Source organism: Spermophilus citellus (genome assembly GCF_964194105.1).
Source record: "Spermophilus citellus genome assembly, chromosome: 9".
Lineage (NCBI taxonomy): Eukaryota > Metazoa > Chordata > Mammalia > Rodentia > Sciuridae > Spermophilus > Spermophilus citellus.
Window position 1 is genome coordinate 138,715,217 of NC_138191.1, and position 13,606 is coordinate 138,728,822.

Consider the following 13,606-nt stretch of genomic DNA (forward strand, 5'->3'; position numbering starts at 1 on the left):
GAGGCGGGGCCTGGCCCGCGCCCGCCGCGGGGAGGTTTTGGGTGGTGAGGTCGTCGGGGGCCGGTACCCACCTGCTCCAGGTGCTGCTGTCCCTACAGGTGCCCTTCCCAGGCCCGCTGGAGCAGCCTGTGGCACGTGGGGTAAGTAGGCCGCTGCTCAGAGCCGCTGGTCAGATGGTTCACCTCCCGGAGAGACCCTGTCGGAAACATGAGACCCCACGCGGCACCTAGTTGCCTCTGCTGGTGCTGGTGCAAGGCTCAGGGCCCTGGGCTGGCTCAGAGCAAAGCCTGGTCACAGTCACCAGAAGGCACAGGATCCTGCGGTTGACTGGGGACAGTGTGTCCTGGGATTGAGCCCAAGGCCACCCCTGGCCAGCCCTGGAGAGACAGTAGGGCAGGCCCAGCAGCAGGCGGCCAGAGCAGGCGGGTTTCTCCAGTCTGGCCCTGGCCAGGGAGGTCTCTGGCATGGAAAGACATTCTCTGGGTTTCTTTTTGCCTGTTGTCCCATCTTAGGTGGCTGGGCCACAGTTGGCCCCAGGGTGCAGCTGCCTGGTGGCCGAGGGTCAGTCTGGTGGTGGGCCTTGCTCCTCTTGCCAGGCTCATCCTGCTCGCTGTCCTCCTGCTGCTGCTGTGTGGAGTCACCGCTAGCTGTGTCCGGTTCTGCTGCCTCCGGAAGCAGGTGCACACACAGACACACCTGCCCGCAGTATGGCAGCCCTGCGACCTCACGGTCATCCCTGTGGACAGTGACAGCCCTGTGCATAGCACTGTGACCTGTGAGTGCCTGGTGGCCCACCAGCCAGCAGTGGGTGGGGACTTAGGGTGCTGAATGCCAACCCCACCTCCATAAACGCATTCTGGTTCCCTGCAGCCTACAGCTCCGTGCAGTACCCACTGGGCATGCAGCTGCCCCTGCCCTTGGGGGCACTGGACCTTGACTCCATGGTCCCCCCTGCCTATAGCCTATATGCACCTGAGCTGCCCCCCTCCTATGATGAGGCCATCAAGATGGCAAAACCCAGACAAGAGGAGCCGGCCCCCTCCCAGAAACCCGGAACTCTTCCTGGGACCTCGGGCCTAGAGACCACTCCAGGGCCCCAGGAGCCAAGCCCCAATGTTCAACAGCCCAGCAGTAGTCCCCGTGCCCCTTGAAGCAGGCAGAAGGGCTCTCCTAGAGCCAAAGCGCTTGGAGTCCTGACTCCGGGAGCCAAGGTCTGTCCCATCCTGCTTTCCCCTGGGAAGTCAGCCCTCCGGCACACTGCTGCAGACCTGGAATGCCAGCCAGCCAGCCAACCCGCCCGCCCTGTGTCAGCCACCCCCGAGGGCGGGCTGATGCTCTCAGCTCAAGCCCCTGGCTCAAGCCCCTGGCCCCATCAGGACCTCATCCTGGAGGAGTCCCTAGAGGCCTGAGGCTTGAGAACTCAGGGCTCTCTGTGGTGTCCATGGCTTTTTGGAGAGAGAATAAAATTGATGTCTGAATGGTCTCTGCCTGTATGGAAAGGGCTCTGGGACCCCAGGGCTCAAGGAGGGCCCCAAAGCAGTTACCCCCCGTGTGGCAGGTAGGGCTACTGTTCAGAGACAGGTCAAGTGTCTCACCAGGAGTGACCAGGGCCATGTGCCTGTGGCTGCCCTAGAAGACGCTTCTCCAGACCCACCCCATGGCCACCCCTCCCTCCAGGCTGGGGACAGTGAAGCACACAGGAGTCAGATTGCAGCATTTATTTGACACAGTTAGGGGCAGGGGAGGCAGTGGCAGGCCATGGCCTCCTGGGAAGGCCTCCTAGAGCCACAGCAGCTGCTCTTACTGAACCAGCTTGAAGGACTCTCCGGTCATCATGGCCACGAACTCTGGGGGCAGAGGCACAGGTCAGCAGCCTGGATGGCCTGGCCGCTCAGCCCCCGGGCCTGCCCCACTCACCCTCATAGTCGATGGTTCCGTCTCCATCCTTGTCTGCCTCTTTCATCATCTGCTCAGCCTCCACCTCATTGAGGGGCTCCCCTGCATTCATGAGCACGTACCTGCCGGATCCTCACACTGAGCCACTCCATGGGCCCTGCCCGTGCCCTCCTGTGCCCACCCCACCATCCAACCCCTCCACCCTACTTGAGTGTGTTCCAGTCGATGTAGCCCTTGCTCTCCTTATCGAAGACCCGGAACGCTGCCCTCAGCTCTCCCTCCTGGTTCTGGGCCTTCTCGTGGTAAATCCCCATCAGCGCCAAGAAACCATCACAGTTGAAGAAGCCTTTGTCTGCAAGAAGTCCGTCCCCCGTCCCCCTCGAGTAAGGGGTGGGCTGGGCCCCACACCACCCCTCGGGTGGCTCTGCCTCCTCCCCACTCTTCACAGACGTGAACCAACCCAGGGCTGCACCCCGCCTGTGCCACCGGCCCCAGCTCACTGTCTCTGTCCACGTCCTTGGCCATGGAGGCCAGTTCGCTCTTGGTGGGGTTGATGCCCAACAGGCTCATGAGCCGCTCCAGCTCTCCGGTCTTCACCTCCCCATTGCCCTCCTCATCGAACATCTCAAAGACCCCCTTGTACTCCTTGATCTGGTCAGCGGACAGGCGCTCCGTCTGCAGGGGACACCCGCACCCAGTCTCACCGGGGGCTCTCCTGCCCCACTGTCCAGGTCTGTGCACTTGGCCACCCTTCAGAGCACCCATGTGCTTCAAGAGGAGGTCTTCCAGGGCTGGGGATGTAACTCAGTTGGTACAGTGCTTGCCTCGCTTGCACCAGGCCCTTGGGGTTCAATCCCCAGCACCACACACACACACACACACACACACACACACACACACACAAAAGGAGCCCCCCCCCCAGGCCCCAGCACAGAACAAGCCTCTTAGATGAGCAAGGGCTTCAGGGTGAGCAGGGTTCTGAAAGGGACAAGAACAAGTGAGGCAGAGGGTTCAGGTAAGGGGACCAGGTGGGCACACAGGAGCCAGGGCACAGGTGAGCCAGGAGGGAAACAGCAAGGCTGCAGAAGCAGTGGGCCAGACCTAGGCCAAGGCAGTGGACACCAGGTGAGACCAGGTAAAGGGCACTGGGCAACAGTGTAGGGAGGAGCCCAACCAGACCAGGTGAAGGCCAGCCTGCAGCCAGGGCCCCAGGGGTAGCTGGAGGAAGAGTCCTGGGGAAAGTCTAGCATCCAGCCCCTCTGCCAGCCCCCTCTGCCAGCCCCCTCTGCCAGCCCCTCTGCCAGCCCCCTCTGCCAGCCCCTGCAGCAGTGGTCCTGAGTGAACCTTCAGCAAGGGTTTTGGTGGGGCACAAAGACACAGGGCAGTGTTGTGGCAGAGTCTCAGCCTCTACCCGCTCCTCAGCCCCTTCCCCAAGCCGCTCCTCAGGCTCCCGGAGAGGCCCTTATACCTCCAGGTCCCCTCTAGCCATTCTCCTCGCCCAGAGGCCTACCCCAGCCCCCTCCCCACTGCAGGCTGCCCAGCTCGGGCTCAGCCACCCAGTCGGCCCCCAGTGGCTCTCTGGTGCTGGAGCAGCCTTACCATGTCTGTGGCTGGTCAGAAGAGCAACGCGACACTGGCACAGGGACCCTGTGGGCAGAGCACGCGGCCAGTGGTGGCAGCTGCGTTTTAGCTGCCTGGGGTCCCTGGGGTCCGGGCTCCAGAAGCCTTTTATGGGTGGAAATCCTACCGGCCCTATTTTGGGACAGGCCCCTTCCTGGTCTCCTTGGCCTGGGCATCCCCTTACCCTAAGATGCACGCCAGAGACAAGCACAGGACAGAGAGGGACTGGCCAGCTGCAGGGCCCTGATGCTGTTTCCTCTTCATGGTGCAACCTCCTAGGATATCCCCCCAGAGGTTGGCCACCCCCAGAGCTGGCTTTCCTGTGTTCTGGGGACCCTCTTCCTAGGCTGGTGTCACCTATTTGTGAGACTTGTTGTGAAAGGCCCCCTGACGGGCCTCGCCTAGATGCTCTTCCACCCCCACAGGCCCAAACTTCCCAAAGACAGGTTGGTTGAGTCAGGGCATCAGGACCCCAGCCGCCTGCACAAGCCAGGCTGAGTGGCAGTTCAGGGAGGAGACTGCTGAACGTGAGCCCAGGTGGCCTCGGCAGCCAGCCTTGGGACCGGACTGCTGCTGGGAGGCAGGGCCAGGCTTCCTCGGCAGCCAGGGGCTATTCTGAGGTTTCTTGAGGAAACCTGACCTGCCTTCCACTCAGAACAGCAAAGCTGGCTCCCTTGGGAGCCATGTGCCCAGGCGCCAGAGTGGCGCACAGACCTCTGCTCCCGCCTGCTCCCTCCCCAGAAGTGTGCCAGGTCTACTGAACCACCCACCACACAGCAGTGCTAGCCCCAAAGCCCAGCCTAGATCCTCTCTGCCCCAGCCAGCCAGGGTCCTGGCCACAGCCCTCAGGTTTTCAAGTGCAGACCAGAGCCCTAGCGGGCTACGGTGCCCCTCCCGTCCCTCTTGGGCTGGCCCTCAGGGACAGTCATGACAGGCCCCACCTAGTTTCCTCCTCTGCCTGCCAGAACCTCCAAGGCCGCAGGGTGCTCCCTGTTCGGTTCCAGGCCAGCTGTTGATGCTGAAAGATTTGTGCTGACCATAGGGGCATCTCCTGGCTGAGCTCAGGGCAGGACTGGAAGAGAACCTGGCTCTGGGTCTGGGGGTGGAGTGGGATCCTGATCCTTCACTTTGGCCGCATTCTGGCCCTGTTTCCCCCTGGAGGCAGCGGGCTGTGTGCATTGAACACCTTTCCCAACAACACAGGATGTGGTGAGCCACAGCACCCAGATCCAAGCCCAGGGTTTGAGGTCCGGGTCTAAGCCAGCAAGTTAGAGACCATGTCCTTGTGGGCCTGGACAGTCACACCCAGCAACTCCCTCCTGCCTGTGGCTCACAGCCATGGACAACAGGCTTAGCCTTAGGGACCCCTAGACCTTAACTGACGCTCCGAGGCTGCAGCACGGAAGGTCCCAGACATCTCGGTGGCCTCACGATCCATGCTTCAGCTGCACCCCTGGAGCCAAGTCAGAGCTGAGGCAGCACCCCACCTTTCCCCTGGCTGCCTCACCTCTGTGTGGCCTCCAGGCAGGCCGTGTGGCCCCTGCGAGAAATCAAATATTTTCTGTCTTGTGTCTCTTCTGATCACTGAAGAAAGAACAGAAAAATCCTAGAACAACTAAAACACCATTTAACCTTTTTTTCCCCCAGTACTGGGGATTGAACCCAGGGGCACTTTCCACAGAGCTACATCCCCAGGTCTTTTGGTTTTTGAGATAAGATCTTCTTAAGTTGCCCAGGCTGGACTGGAACTTGTCATCCTCCTACCGCAGCCTCCCATCATTTAACCATTTTGAGGTGCACAATACAGTAGTATTAATGTGTGCACCCTGTAGTGCCAGAGGTCTCCAGAACTCTCATCTTGCAAAACAGAACCTCTGTTCCCCTTGAACAGCGCCCTGTCCTCCCTCTCCAAGGTCCCTCCCCCAGCCCCAGCACCCAACTTTCTATTCTGTTTCTAACAGTCTGACTATTTGAAATAGCTCGAGTATGTGGGATCAGACTGCAGTTTCTCATTTTGTTTCTGGTGTATTTCACTTAAGAGTTAATTATGTCCTGGAGGTTCGTCCCAGTGGGGCGAGACAGCACACAGCTGTAATCTCAGTAACTCAGGAGTCTGCGGAAGGAGGCTTGCAAGTTCAAGGCCAACCTCACTAACTTAGTGAGGCCCTGTCCCCAAATAACATTAAAAGGCTGGTAGTGTGGCTCAGTGGCAGAGTGCTTTCCAAGCATGCATGAAGACCTGGGTTACATCCCCATCTCTACCAGAAAGAAAGGGAGACATGAGCATGTACATCTGCATACACATCCTCCTGTCTCTCTGGAGAATTTCACATGGGAGGTCACCATGGGGTGGGAACGGCTCCCCAAGAGTAGTCTGTGACATCTCAGGAACAGTGTGCTCCAGGCACAGGGCATTCAGTGCATTCACTGAGCAGGTGTGGACAGAGTCATGGGCACCTGAACCTGCAGACAGGCCAGAGTAGGTGGTTTGAATGTGCAGCAACAAGAGCCTGGCCTTCCCTGGCCCTGGTGCTTCCCAGGGCAGGAGACCGTGATCCCTTCCTGGAGAAGAGGGGAGACACAGACATCATCTCATCTCCGGGGTCTCCAGTGATAAGACACACAGGGACCACCCAGCCCTCCAGAGCAGCCACTGCTGCAAGCCCACCTCACCTGCGGTCCATGCTAGGAGGGGACACTGAAATCCCAGGAGGAATCTGACACCCCTCAGGGCTGGCGAGAGGCTCCCTCTGCCCAGTCCTCCTCCTCTTCCTGCTGCAGTGTCCAGCCCTGACACCCGGTTTCTGTCCCAAACTCCATCTTGGATTGGCTTCGGGGAGCCAGAGTGGTGACAAGACCTGGCACTGGAATCCACTCTGGATGCCCAGCTGAGGCAGGGGCCCTGGGCACATTGGATTTGTCACTGGGGGTGAGCTGGGATGTAGGGGAGGTGGTCAGGAGGCTGCTGCCAAGCAGTGCTCCAAATGGTCAGGGGAGGGAAACTCCTGAGCACTGGAAGCCAAGTGCGTCAGGGGCCTCCTGGTCACAGTTTCTCTGCCTCCACCTCCTGCAGGAGGGGAGAGCAGCAGAGCCCCCACCCGTGGCTTCCACTGGAGTGGGACCCAAGGTCAAGGTCAGGTGTTGGTGGGGCATCCAGGTGGCTGTCCCCCACAGATTGATCCCCAGGCCCCTCTGATTGCTTGCCTCTCCCTGAAGAGCTGATGCCCTCCCAAAGCTGGAACAACATCAGTCCCTCTGAGCCCACCCTGGTAGCTGTCAGCTGACAAAGAAGGTTAAGCGGCTATACCACCCGGCGGGGAATGAGCTGCCCACACAGTGTCACACACCTGGACGGCATTCCATGCACCTGGATGGCACATGGGAGTGGGATTCTGCATGCACACCCGCATACCAACAGGCACCAGCAGATTTTTAAAAAATTATTTGTTCTTATTAGTTATACATGACAGTAGAACGTATTTTGACATATTGTACATGTACAACATATGACTTCTCATTCTTGTGGTTGTACATGATGTATAATCACAGCGGTCGTGTAATCATATGTGAACATGGGATAGTAATGTCTGCTTCGTTCTACTACCTTTCCTACTCCCATTCCACCTCCTTTCCCTTTGTTCCCCTTTGTTTAATCCAAAGTTTTTCTATTCTTCCCTATCCCCATCCCATTGTGAGTTAGCATCCACATATCAGAGAGAACATTCAGCCTTTGGGTTTTGGGGGACTGGCTTATTTCACTTAGCATGATATTCTCCAGTTCCATCCATTTACCAGCAAATGTCATAATTTCATTCTTTTTCATGGCTGAGCAATATTCCATTGTTTGTATGTACTACATTTTCTTTATCCATTCATCCACTGAAGGGCACCTAGGTTGGTTCCATAGTTTAGCTATTGTGGATTGAGGTGAGGGAGCAGCTTCTGTTACCAACAATGAGGCTTCCTTGGCAACCACAAGCCAGGTCGCAGCGTTGGGGACCCTGCCTACCTTCTTACCTCACTGGCTCAGCCCCGGTCTCTCCTTCCCTTCCACCTTCAGCTCCCCATATGGCTTCCTGGGATTTCCTAGAAAAACTGAGTCCTCACCCCAGGATCTGCTTGTGGGGAGCCCAGCCTGGACAAGGAATGTACAAACAAAGGGGAACCTAAACTCCAAACCCCCAAACCAACCCAAAATAGGAGAGGATGTGAGTTACAGATCACAGTGCTGCTCCGGAGAGGGCCACAGATCTCAATTCAGGAAAAAGAAAATCTAATAGAGCCCAGGAAGGGAGAAAGAAACAAAGGAAGCAGCCTAAGCCGGAGGGAGGACAGAGCATGGGAGCACTGGGAAGGAGACGATCCAAGTCCATTCTTCATGCACACCTGTGCCACCAAGAGACCCACTGTCATGTGCAAAAGGTTAAAAGATAAACAGCATAGAAAACATAGGTAATGCAACAAAAGGGCATGCAGACTAGGCTCACCTACTACTGAGCAAGTAGGGTTACTGCCACACACCAGTGATCCTACTTACTCAGGAGGTGAAGCAGAACTCTGGCTCAGGGCCAGCCTGAACAACACAGCCCGAAAGCTTCAAAATAAACTGTAAAAGGGGTGGGGGTGTAGCTCAGTGGTAGACCACCTGCCTAGCCTGAACAAGGCCCTGGGCTCAATCCCCAGAACCAGAAAAAGAAAAAAGTTAATCCACCTGCATGAAAGAGCTCCTAATGTCCAAAGCTGGTACCATTTGGGCAACAATATGAATCAAGTAGCTTTGGATTATAACCCAAGTACAAAATAAAATCCATTTTGTATCAAAAGACACCATAAATAGGCTGAAAAGGCCACCTACAAAACTGGGAGAATATATGGGCAAATCATTTATTCTATAAAATACTAATATCCCGAATATATAAAGAGCTTCTACAACTTAACAACAACTATTAAAACAGGCAAAGGATTTGGCCAAGGAGAGAACGCCTGTAATCCCAGCTATTAGGAAGGCTGAAGCAGGAAGATGGCAAGGTCCAGGCCAGCTTGGGCAATTTAGCAAGACCTTGTCTCGAAATAAAATAAAAAGGGATGATAGAGCACCCCTAGGTTCAATCCCCATGTCCCACAACAAAATTAATTAATCAAAATAAAAACTAAAGCAGCTCTAGGGGTTTCTCGATTTCCAAGATCTACATGGGCTGGGTAGCGAAGGCAGCTTGCCAGCCAGAGCCTCCAGGGCGCGGGCGGCGGTCTGGGAGGTCGCGCCCCGCCTGCCGCTCACTGCCGGTCCCGCCCCGGCCCCGCCCCGGCTCCGCCCCGGCCCTCGCTGCGGCCCGCCCCCGCTCACTGCCGGCCCCGCCCCGGCCCCGCCCCGGCCCTCGCTGCGGCCCGCCCCCGCTCACTGCCGGCCCCGCCCCGGCCCCGCCCCGGCCCTCGCTGCGGCCCGCCCCCGCTCACTGCCGGCCCCGCCCCGGCCCCGCCCCGGCACTCGGCTGCGGCCCGCCCCTGCTCTTTGCTGGCCCCGCCGTGTCACTCGGCCCGGAAGCAGGGCCGCCCGGCGTTTGCTCCGTGAGAACCCACCAGGAGGCGCCCGAGGGCCGGGCGGCACCGACCTGGCCTTTGAGGCCACCTGCCTGGGCTTGGAGCGTGGGCCGGGTTGGGGCGCAGAGCCCGCGGCAGTGCGAGCTTTGCCATCTCCCAGCGCCGCCTTCTGTTCCCGGTTTCAAAACGCTCCTTTTAAAGTCTCTCTTTCGGGTTCCTACAATTGCAGGAACAAAGCTAGATATAAATGTCCCTTTTACCCTCCTGGAGGGTGACCGCAGCTCTAGTTCCAAGGCGCAGACACCTGGTCCACGGATGCCACTTGACTCTAAACGTCCAGGCCCCAGAGGTCCTCGCAGGAGCCAGGCTATCCCCAAAGCGCCTCCATCCCCAAGCAGCCCTCCTTGCCCTGTGGGCCCGCATTTCCACCAGGGGAGCCCGGAAGGCCCTGCACCCAGCGGGGTACCACTTGAGGGTCCCGATGCCCCTTGTGAGCCTGCAGTAGGCCAGCCTGCAGACCTGTGCTCCTGCTCCTTGGCGCCCTCAAGGGTATTTGTGGGCTGGGGGCTCATCCTGTTCCCTTCAGTCTTCTTGACTGTGACAACAGCTGGGTCATTTTGTCCAAATGCATCAAGTGCTTCCACACACTACTCTGCAGCATAGGGTCCAGCGTGCTCGACCTCGACCCCCACCCTCAGAGGGAGCAGGGACCTCCGTGCCTACCAGGGCATCTGTCCTGTCCTGCCCTCATCTTCACACAGGACAAACAGACTGGAGGAGGCAAGCCCCTGGCCAATGGGGACTGGTAATACCTGGCTTCTCTGCCCAGCCCTGGCCTGAAGCAACCCCCACAAACTGTAGTGGGCAGGGGGTACAGCAGGGACTGGCAGGCATGACTGGCCTTGGCAGTGCCCCAAGAGCTCCTGGTCAGGGTTGACTTGAACCCCCCCCCTCCTCCAACCACCCTCTGCAGTGGGTGGCTTCCTCTCCACAGTGTCTCAGAGGTCAGGAGCAATGACCCTCCTGACCCCAGAAGCTGATGGAAGGGCAAAGAGTTAGGACAGAATAATTGTAGAAGTCTGATCAGCAGGTAGACCCACCCCCAGGGGACCCCAAGGGGCAGGCCGGGGCAGGAGGGGTCCCAGGGGGCATGCAACAAGTCCCAGCCTGTCTCAGAGGGACGTCACAGTGAGAGTCTCCAGGGACCCTGGCTCCAGGCAGCTTCCCCATGTGCCTGGTCACACCTGCTGGTTTCCAAAACGCCCAGCACCCGCTTGCCCAGCCTCCCCAGGCCTGCGAGCTCCACGGTGCATCCCTGCTAGCTGGGGTCACATTCCTCTGATTCCTCTTCCATCTCAGGCCCCACGGCCCACCACCACCCTGCTGTAGGCCCTGCTCCCCACCCCCCCCCCCATTGCACCTTTTGGAAACACCTTGCATCATCCCTCAGGTGGCTGGTGCCCTGAGCTTCAGGGACAAGATCTTAGACAAACAGCCCTCAGGCCCCAGAGGTGCTCCCAGGAGGAAGCTGCCTCTTCGGATCCAAGTTCCCCCAAGGACAGTCGTGTCAGGTAGGGTTGTGGCCCGAGTGGTTCTCGTGAGCACAGGGCTGTTGGCCTGGATGGCCCTCCCACTCCCAGCCCCAGGCCTGTGCCGTGGCCTGGCCTGAGGGTGATGTGTCTGCTGGACGTGACAGCACAGTGGCTGGGACAGCCACAGGGTGGGGAGGGCAGGGACTGTAGCCCCTAACGCCTGTCCCCATAGGTCCAGACCTCAGCGCCCTGAGTGCCCAACTCCACCGCAGAAGGTGCCAGGGCTGAGCTTCGGGCCTAGTCAGGGACAACTCCACAGGGCTGACAGGCCGAGCCCACACAGGGCCAGGACAGCAGGCGCAGGGGCAAGGAAGCACCCCATTCCCAAGGCAGGGAGGGGACAGGGAAGGGGAGCCAAGGGGAAGGAAGAGCCCTTTCTACTCCATGTCTGAAGACTGGCCTGGTACCTGGCACTGGGCGCTGGATGGGAGCCGGGCCCAGCAGGACTGGGGTGCAGCCCTCTAGACAGCAGCACACCCATCACCCCTCTTCCCACCAACAGCTTGTGGGTGAGGAGGGGGTCCCTGCTCCATGGACAGATATAATAGGAATCCAGGAAGGAAGCAGGAGTGGGCGGGCCCAGGCAGAGCCACTGTCTTCCTCCTGCAGCGCCCTCTGCGTGAAGCCAGCTCACCCCCTGGCGCCCAGCCCTTCCTGCTTCCTGGCTGGGTTCACATGTTGCACTCCACCACTTCCCGGACTCCACAGCTCCCTGGGTTGCTGCCTGAGACCCATCCTATGTTGGGTTCCTTGGTACCCTGGCCACAGTGACCCACAAGGATGGTAAGTCCCTGCCCCTCTCCCAGGGATCATCCTGGCTGTGCCAAGCCCAGGGTAGCCCTCTGTCTGGCCTCCCAGCCCACACCTTCAGCCTGGGAAGCCCTGACCTTGTACAGCATGGACTCCCCAAGACCAAGACAAGTCACCTCCAGGACCCCAAGAAGGCCTCCCCCTTACCCATTCCCCTTTGCCTCACCTCTCCCAATGGCCAGTCGAGATGGCCCAGGTGTAGCCTGCACACCTTCCCTGGGCCGGGCAGCCCTCCACCCATCCAAGACCTCTTGCCCACCCCACCTTTGGAGCCCCTTTCCCAGCCCCTCTTTTTTTCTGTCTTTTTCTTTTTGGTACCGGGGATTGAGCCCAGGGGCACTTAACCACAGAACTACATATCCAGCCCTTTTTGTTTTATTTTTTATTTCTAAAAAGGGTCTCACTAAGGTTCTTAGGGCCTTGCTAAGTTGCAGAGGCTGACTTTGAATGTGCAATCCCCCTGCCTCAGCCTCCTGAGCTGCTGGGATTATACTGACAGTCTCAGGATAGGACTTGGCTACCCATACTCCCACCACATGCCCCTGCAGGCTCGTGGCCCTCCAGGCCCCAACACCCCTACCTGTGCCTACTTCTCTACCCAGATATCTAACAAGCATCTTGGGCTATAAAGGACTAGTTGCCTGGGCAACAGCCAGACCCTGTCTCAAAATAAAATAAAAAGGGCTGGGATGTAGCTCAGTGCCTGAGCCCTTCCCTAGCATGTGCAAGGCCCTGGGTTCAATCCCTAGGACCACAAATAAAACATCATAAACTTACATGCCTCAAAGGACACTATTGAGAGAGTGAGACTGGCACCACACAAACAAGCAAATCAAAAACACCTGAGGAGAGATACCCGTAGAAAGGGGGAAAAGTCTGACAATCGTATGGCCAGTAAGAGTGTGTTTTCCAGAATATACAAAGAACTCTTACAGCCCAACAACAAAAATGGGCAAAGAACTTTGTCATGGTGTGACTCTAGAATGTTCCAAAGGCTTGTGTGTGGAAGGCTTGGTTCCAATGCAGCAGTGTCCAGAGGTGAGACTTCGGGAAGTGATCAGATCACGAGGACTCTGGCCTCATCAGTGGATTAACCCCTTGGTAGATTCAGAGCTGAAGGGACCACTGGGAGGTGGTGGACCGTAGGACGTGGGGCCCAGTTGGAGGAAGAAGGGCACAGCTTGTCCCCAGCCCCTTCCCCCCTCTCTCTCTCTGCTTCCTGACTGCCCTGAGGTGAACACCTGCTTGCTATGGTGTTCTGCCTCACCACAGGCCCACAGGGATGGGGCCAGTGACCATGGACTGAAACCTCTGAAATTGCAAGACAAAATAAATCTTTACTCCTCTAAGTTTATTTTCCCAGGTGTTTTGTCACAGAGACATAAAGATGAGTAACATAGACTTGAATAGACATTGCTCCAAAGAAGACCCAGGGATGGCCAATAAGACAAGGAAAATACTGCAGGTCACTACTGGTCGCGGAGAGATACCACTTCAAGCCCACCAGGAATGGCTATTATCTTTTTTAAAAGGAAACAAGTTGGTCATATGTGTAGACATTGGGCCCCCTCGCACTGCTGGGAAGGAAAGCGGTGCAGCCGCTGTGGGACCCTCTGACGTGGAGTCCCCAGTAAGTTCCACGTGGAGCCACCTCATGACGAGGCAAAGAACAGTAAGTGGATGTTCAGACAGGAACTCGGCAAGGTGTCCTACCGCGGCTCGATTCACAACAGTGAAAGGCGGGCACCGCGATGTCCGCGCAGGCCAAAGGGGTACAGCGCCGGCCAGAGCGGCCTGGGAGTGACCAGCGGGAATCCCTAGAGCGATGAGGACAGTGGCCAGGACGGAGGCCCAGGGGAAAGGCCATGCCTGCTCGGTGTCCAGGGGCCGGGTGCACTGCAGCATCAACACCCGCAGGCGTGCTCTGAGGGTGGAGCCTTGGCCAGACCCCTGATGAACACTGGAGGTGGTTCTGCCGGACATCTTGGGTGAAGGGCAGTTCCAGAGCACTCTGGTTGAGGCACTGGGACCCCCTCCGGGCGGCCCAGTCACCTGGCAGGGCCCAACAGGGCCATGGGCAGGGGCTTGGGAAGGCTTTGCTCTCAGAGGCACCTGTGGCCCCTTAGCCAGGCCCCTCGTGGACTAGACCT

At 58.2% G+C, this 13,606-nt stretch overlaps 2 protein-coding genes across 13 annotated transcripts in view; one reads left to right on the top strand and one right to left on the bottom strand.

Annotated features, from left to right (window-relative positions):
• Positions 1 to 1,481, top strand: part of TMEM52 (transmembrane protein 52) — a 74,149-nt gene extending 72,668 nt beyond the window's left edge. For 3 of the 9 annotated variants that reach the window (XM_081307361.1, XM_081307362.1, XM_081307366.1), the window contains 3 exons: positions 99 to 140; positions 513 to 775; positions 871 to 1,481. In XM_081307361.1, coding sequence (XP_081163487.1) covers positions 99 to 140; positions 513 to 775; positions 871 to 1,151 — 586 coding nt within the window. In that variant the 3' untranslated portion in view covers positions 1,152 to 1,481. The remainder of the gene's footprint in view (positions 1 to 98; positions 141 to 512; positions 776 to 870) is intronic. The other 6 variants (XM_081307363.1, XM_081307365.1, XM_081307368.1 and 3 more) reach the window with 3 other exon arrangements.
• A 222-nt stretch (positions 1,482 to 1,703) lies between these two features.
• CALML6 (calmodulin like 6) lies at positions 1,704 to 11,319 on the bottom strand. 4 transcript variants are annotated; one of them, XM_081307374.1, is made up of 7 exons: positions 11,054 to 11,319; positions 5,024 to 5,100; positions 3,496 to 3,543; positions 2,397 to 2,571; positions 2,104 to 2,248; positions 1,918 to 2,018; positions 1,704 to 1,847 (listed from the first exon to the last, which is right to left on the bottom strand). In XM_081307374.1, exons 3-7 carry the CDS (start codon positions 3,496 to 3,498, stop codon positions 1,801 to 1,803), a joined length of 471 nt encoding a protein of 156 aa, XP_081163500.1. In that variant the 5' UTR covers positions 3,499 to 3,543; positions 5,024 to 5,100; positions 11,054 to 11,319; the 3' UTR covers positions 1,704 to 1,800. The 4 variants fall into 4 exon arrangements, with proteins under 4 accessions (XP_081163500.1, XP_081163502.1, XP_081163501.1 ...); XM_081307376.1 differs by lacking the exon at positions 3,496 to 3,543 and having other exon boundaries at positions 11,054 to 11,315; XM_081307375.1 differs by lacking the exons at positions 5,024 to 5,100; positions 11,054 to 11,319 and adding an exon at positions 4,458 to 5,002.
• Positions 11,320 to 13,606: the final 2,287 nt, after the last annotated feature.

Coding starts and splice junctions, on each gene's coding strand:
- CALML6 (XM_081307374.1), bottom strand. Junction 2,249..2,396: donor CAAGGACGTGGACAGAGACA/GTGAGCTGGGGC, acceptor GACTTCTTGCAG/ACAAAGGCTTCTTCAACTGT. Junction 2,019..2,103: donor ATCGACTGGAACACACTCAA/GTAGGGTGGAGG, acceptor AGGATCCGGCAG/GTACGTGCTCATGAATGCAG.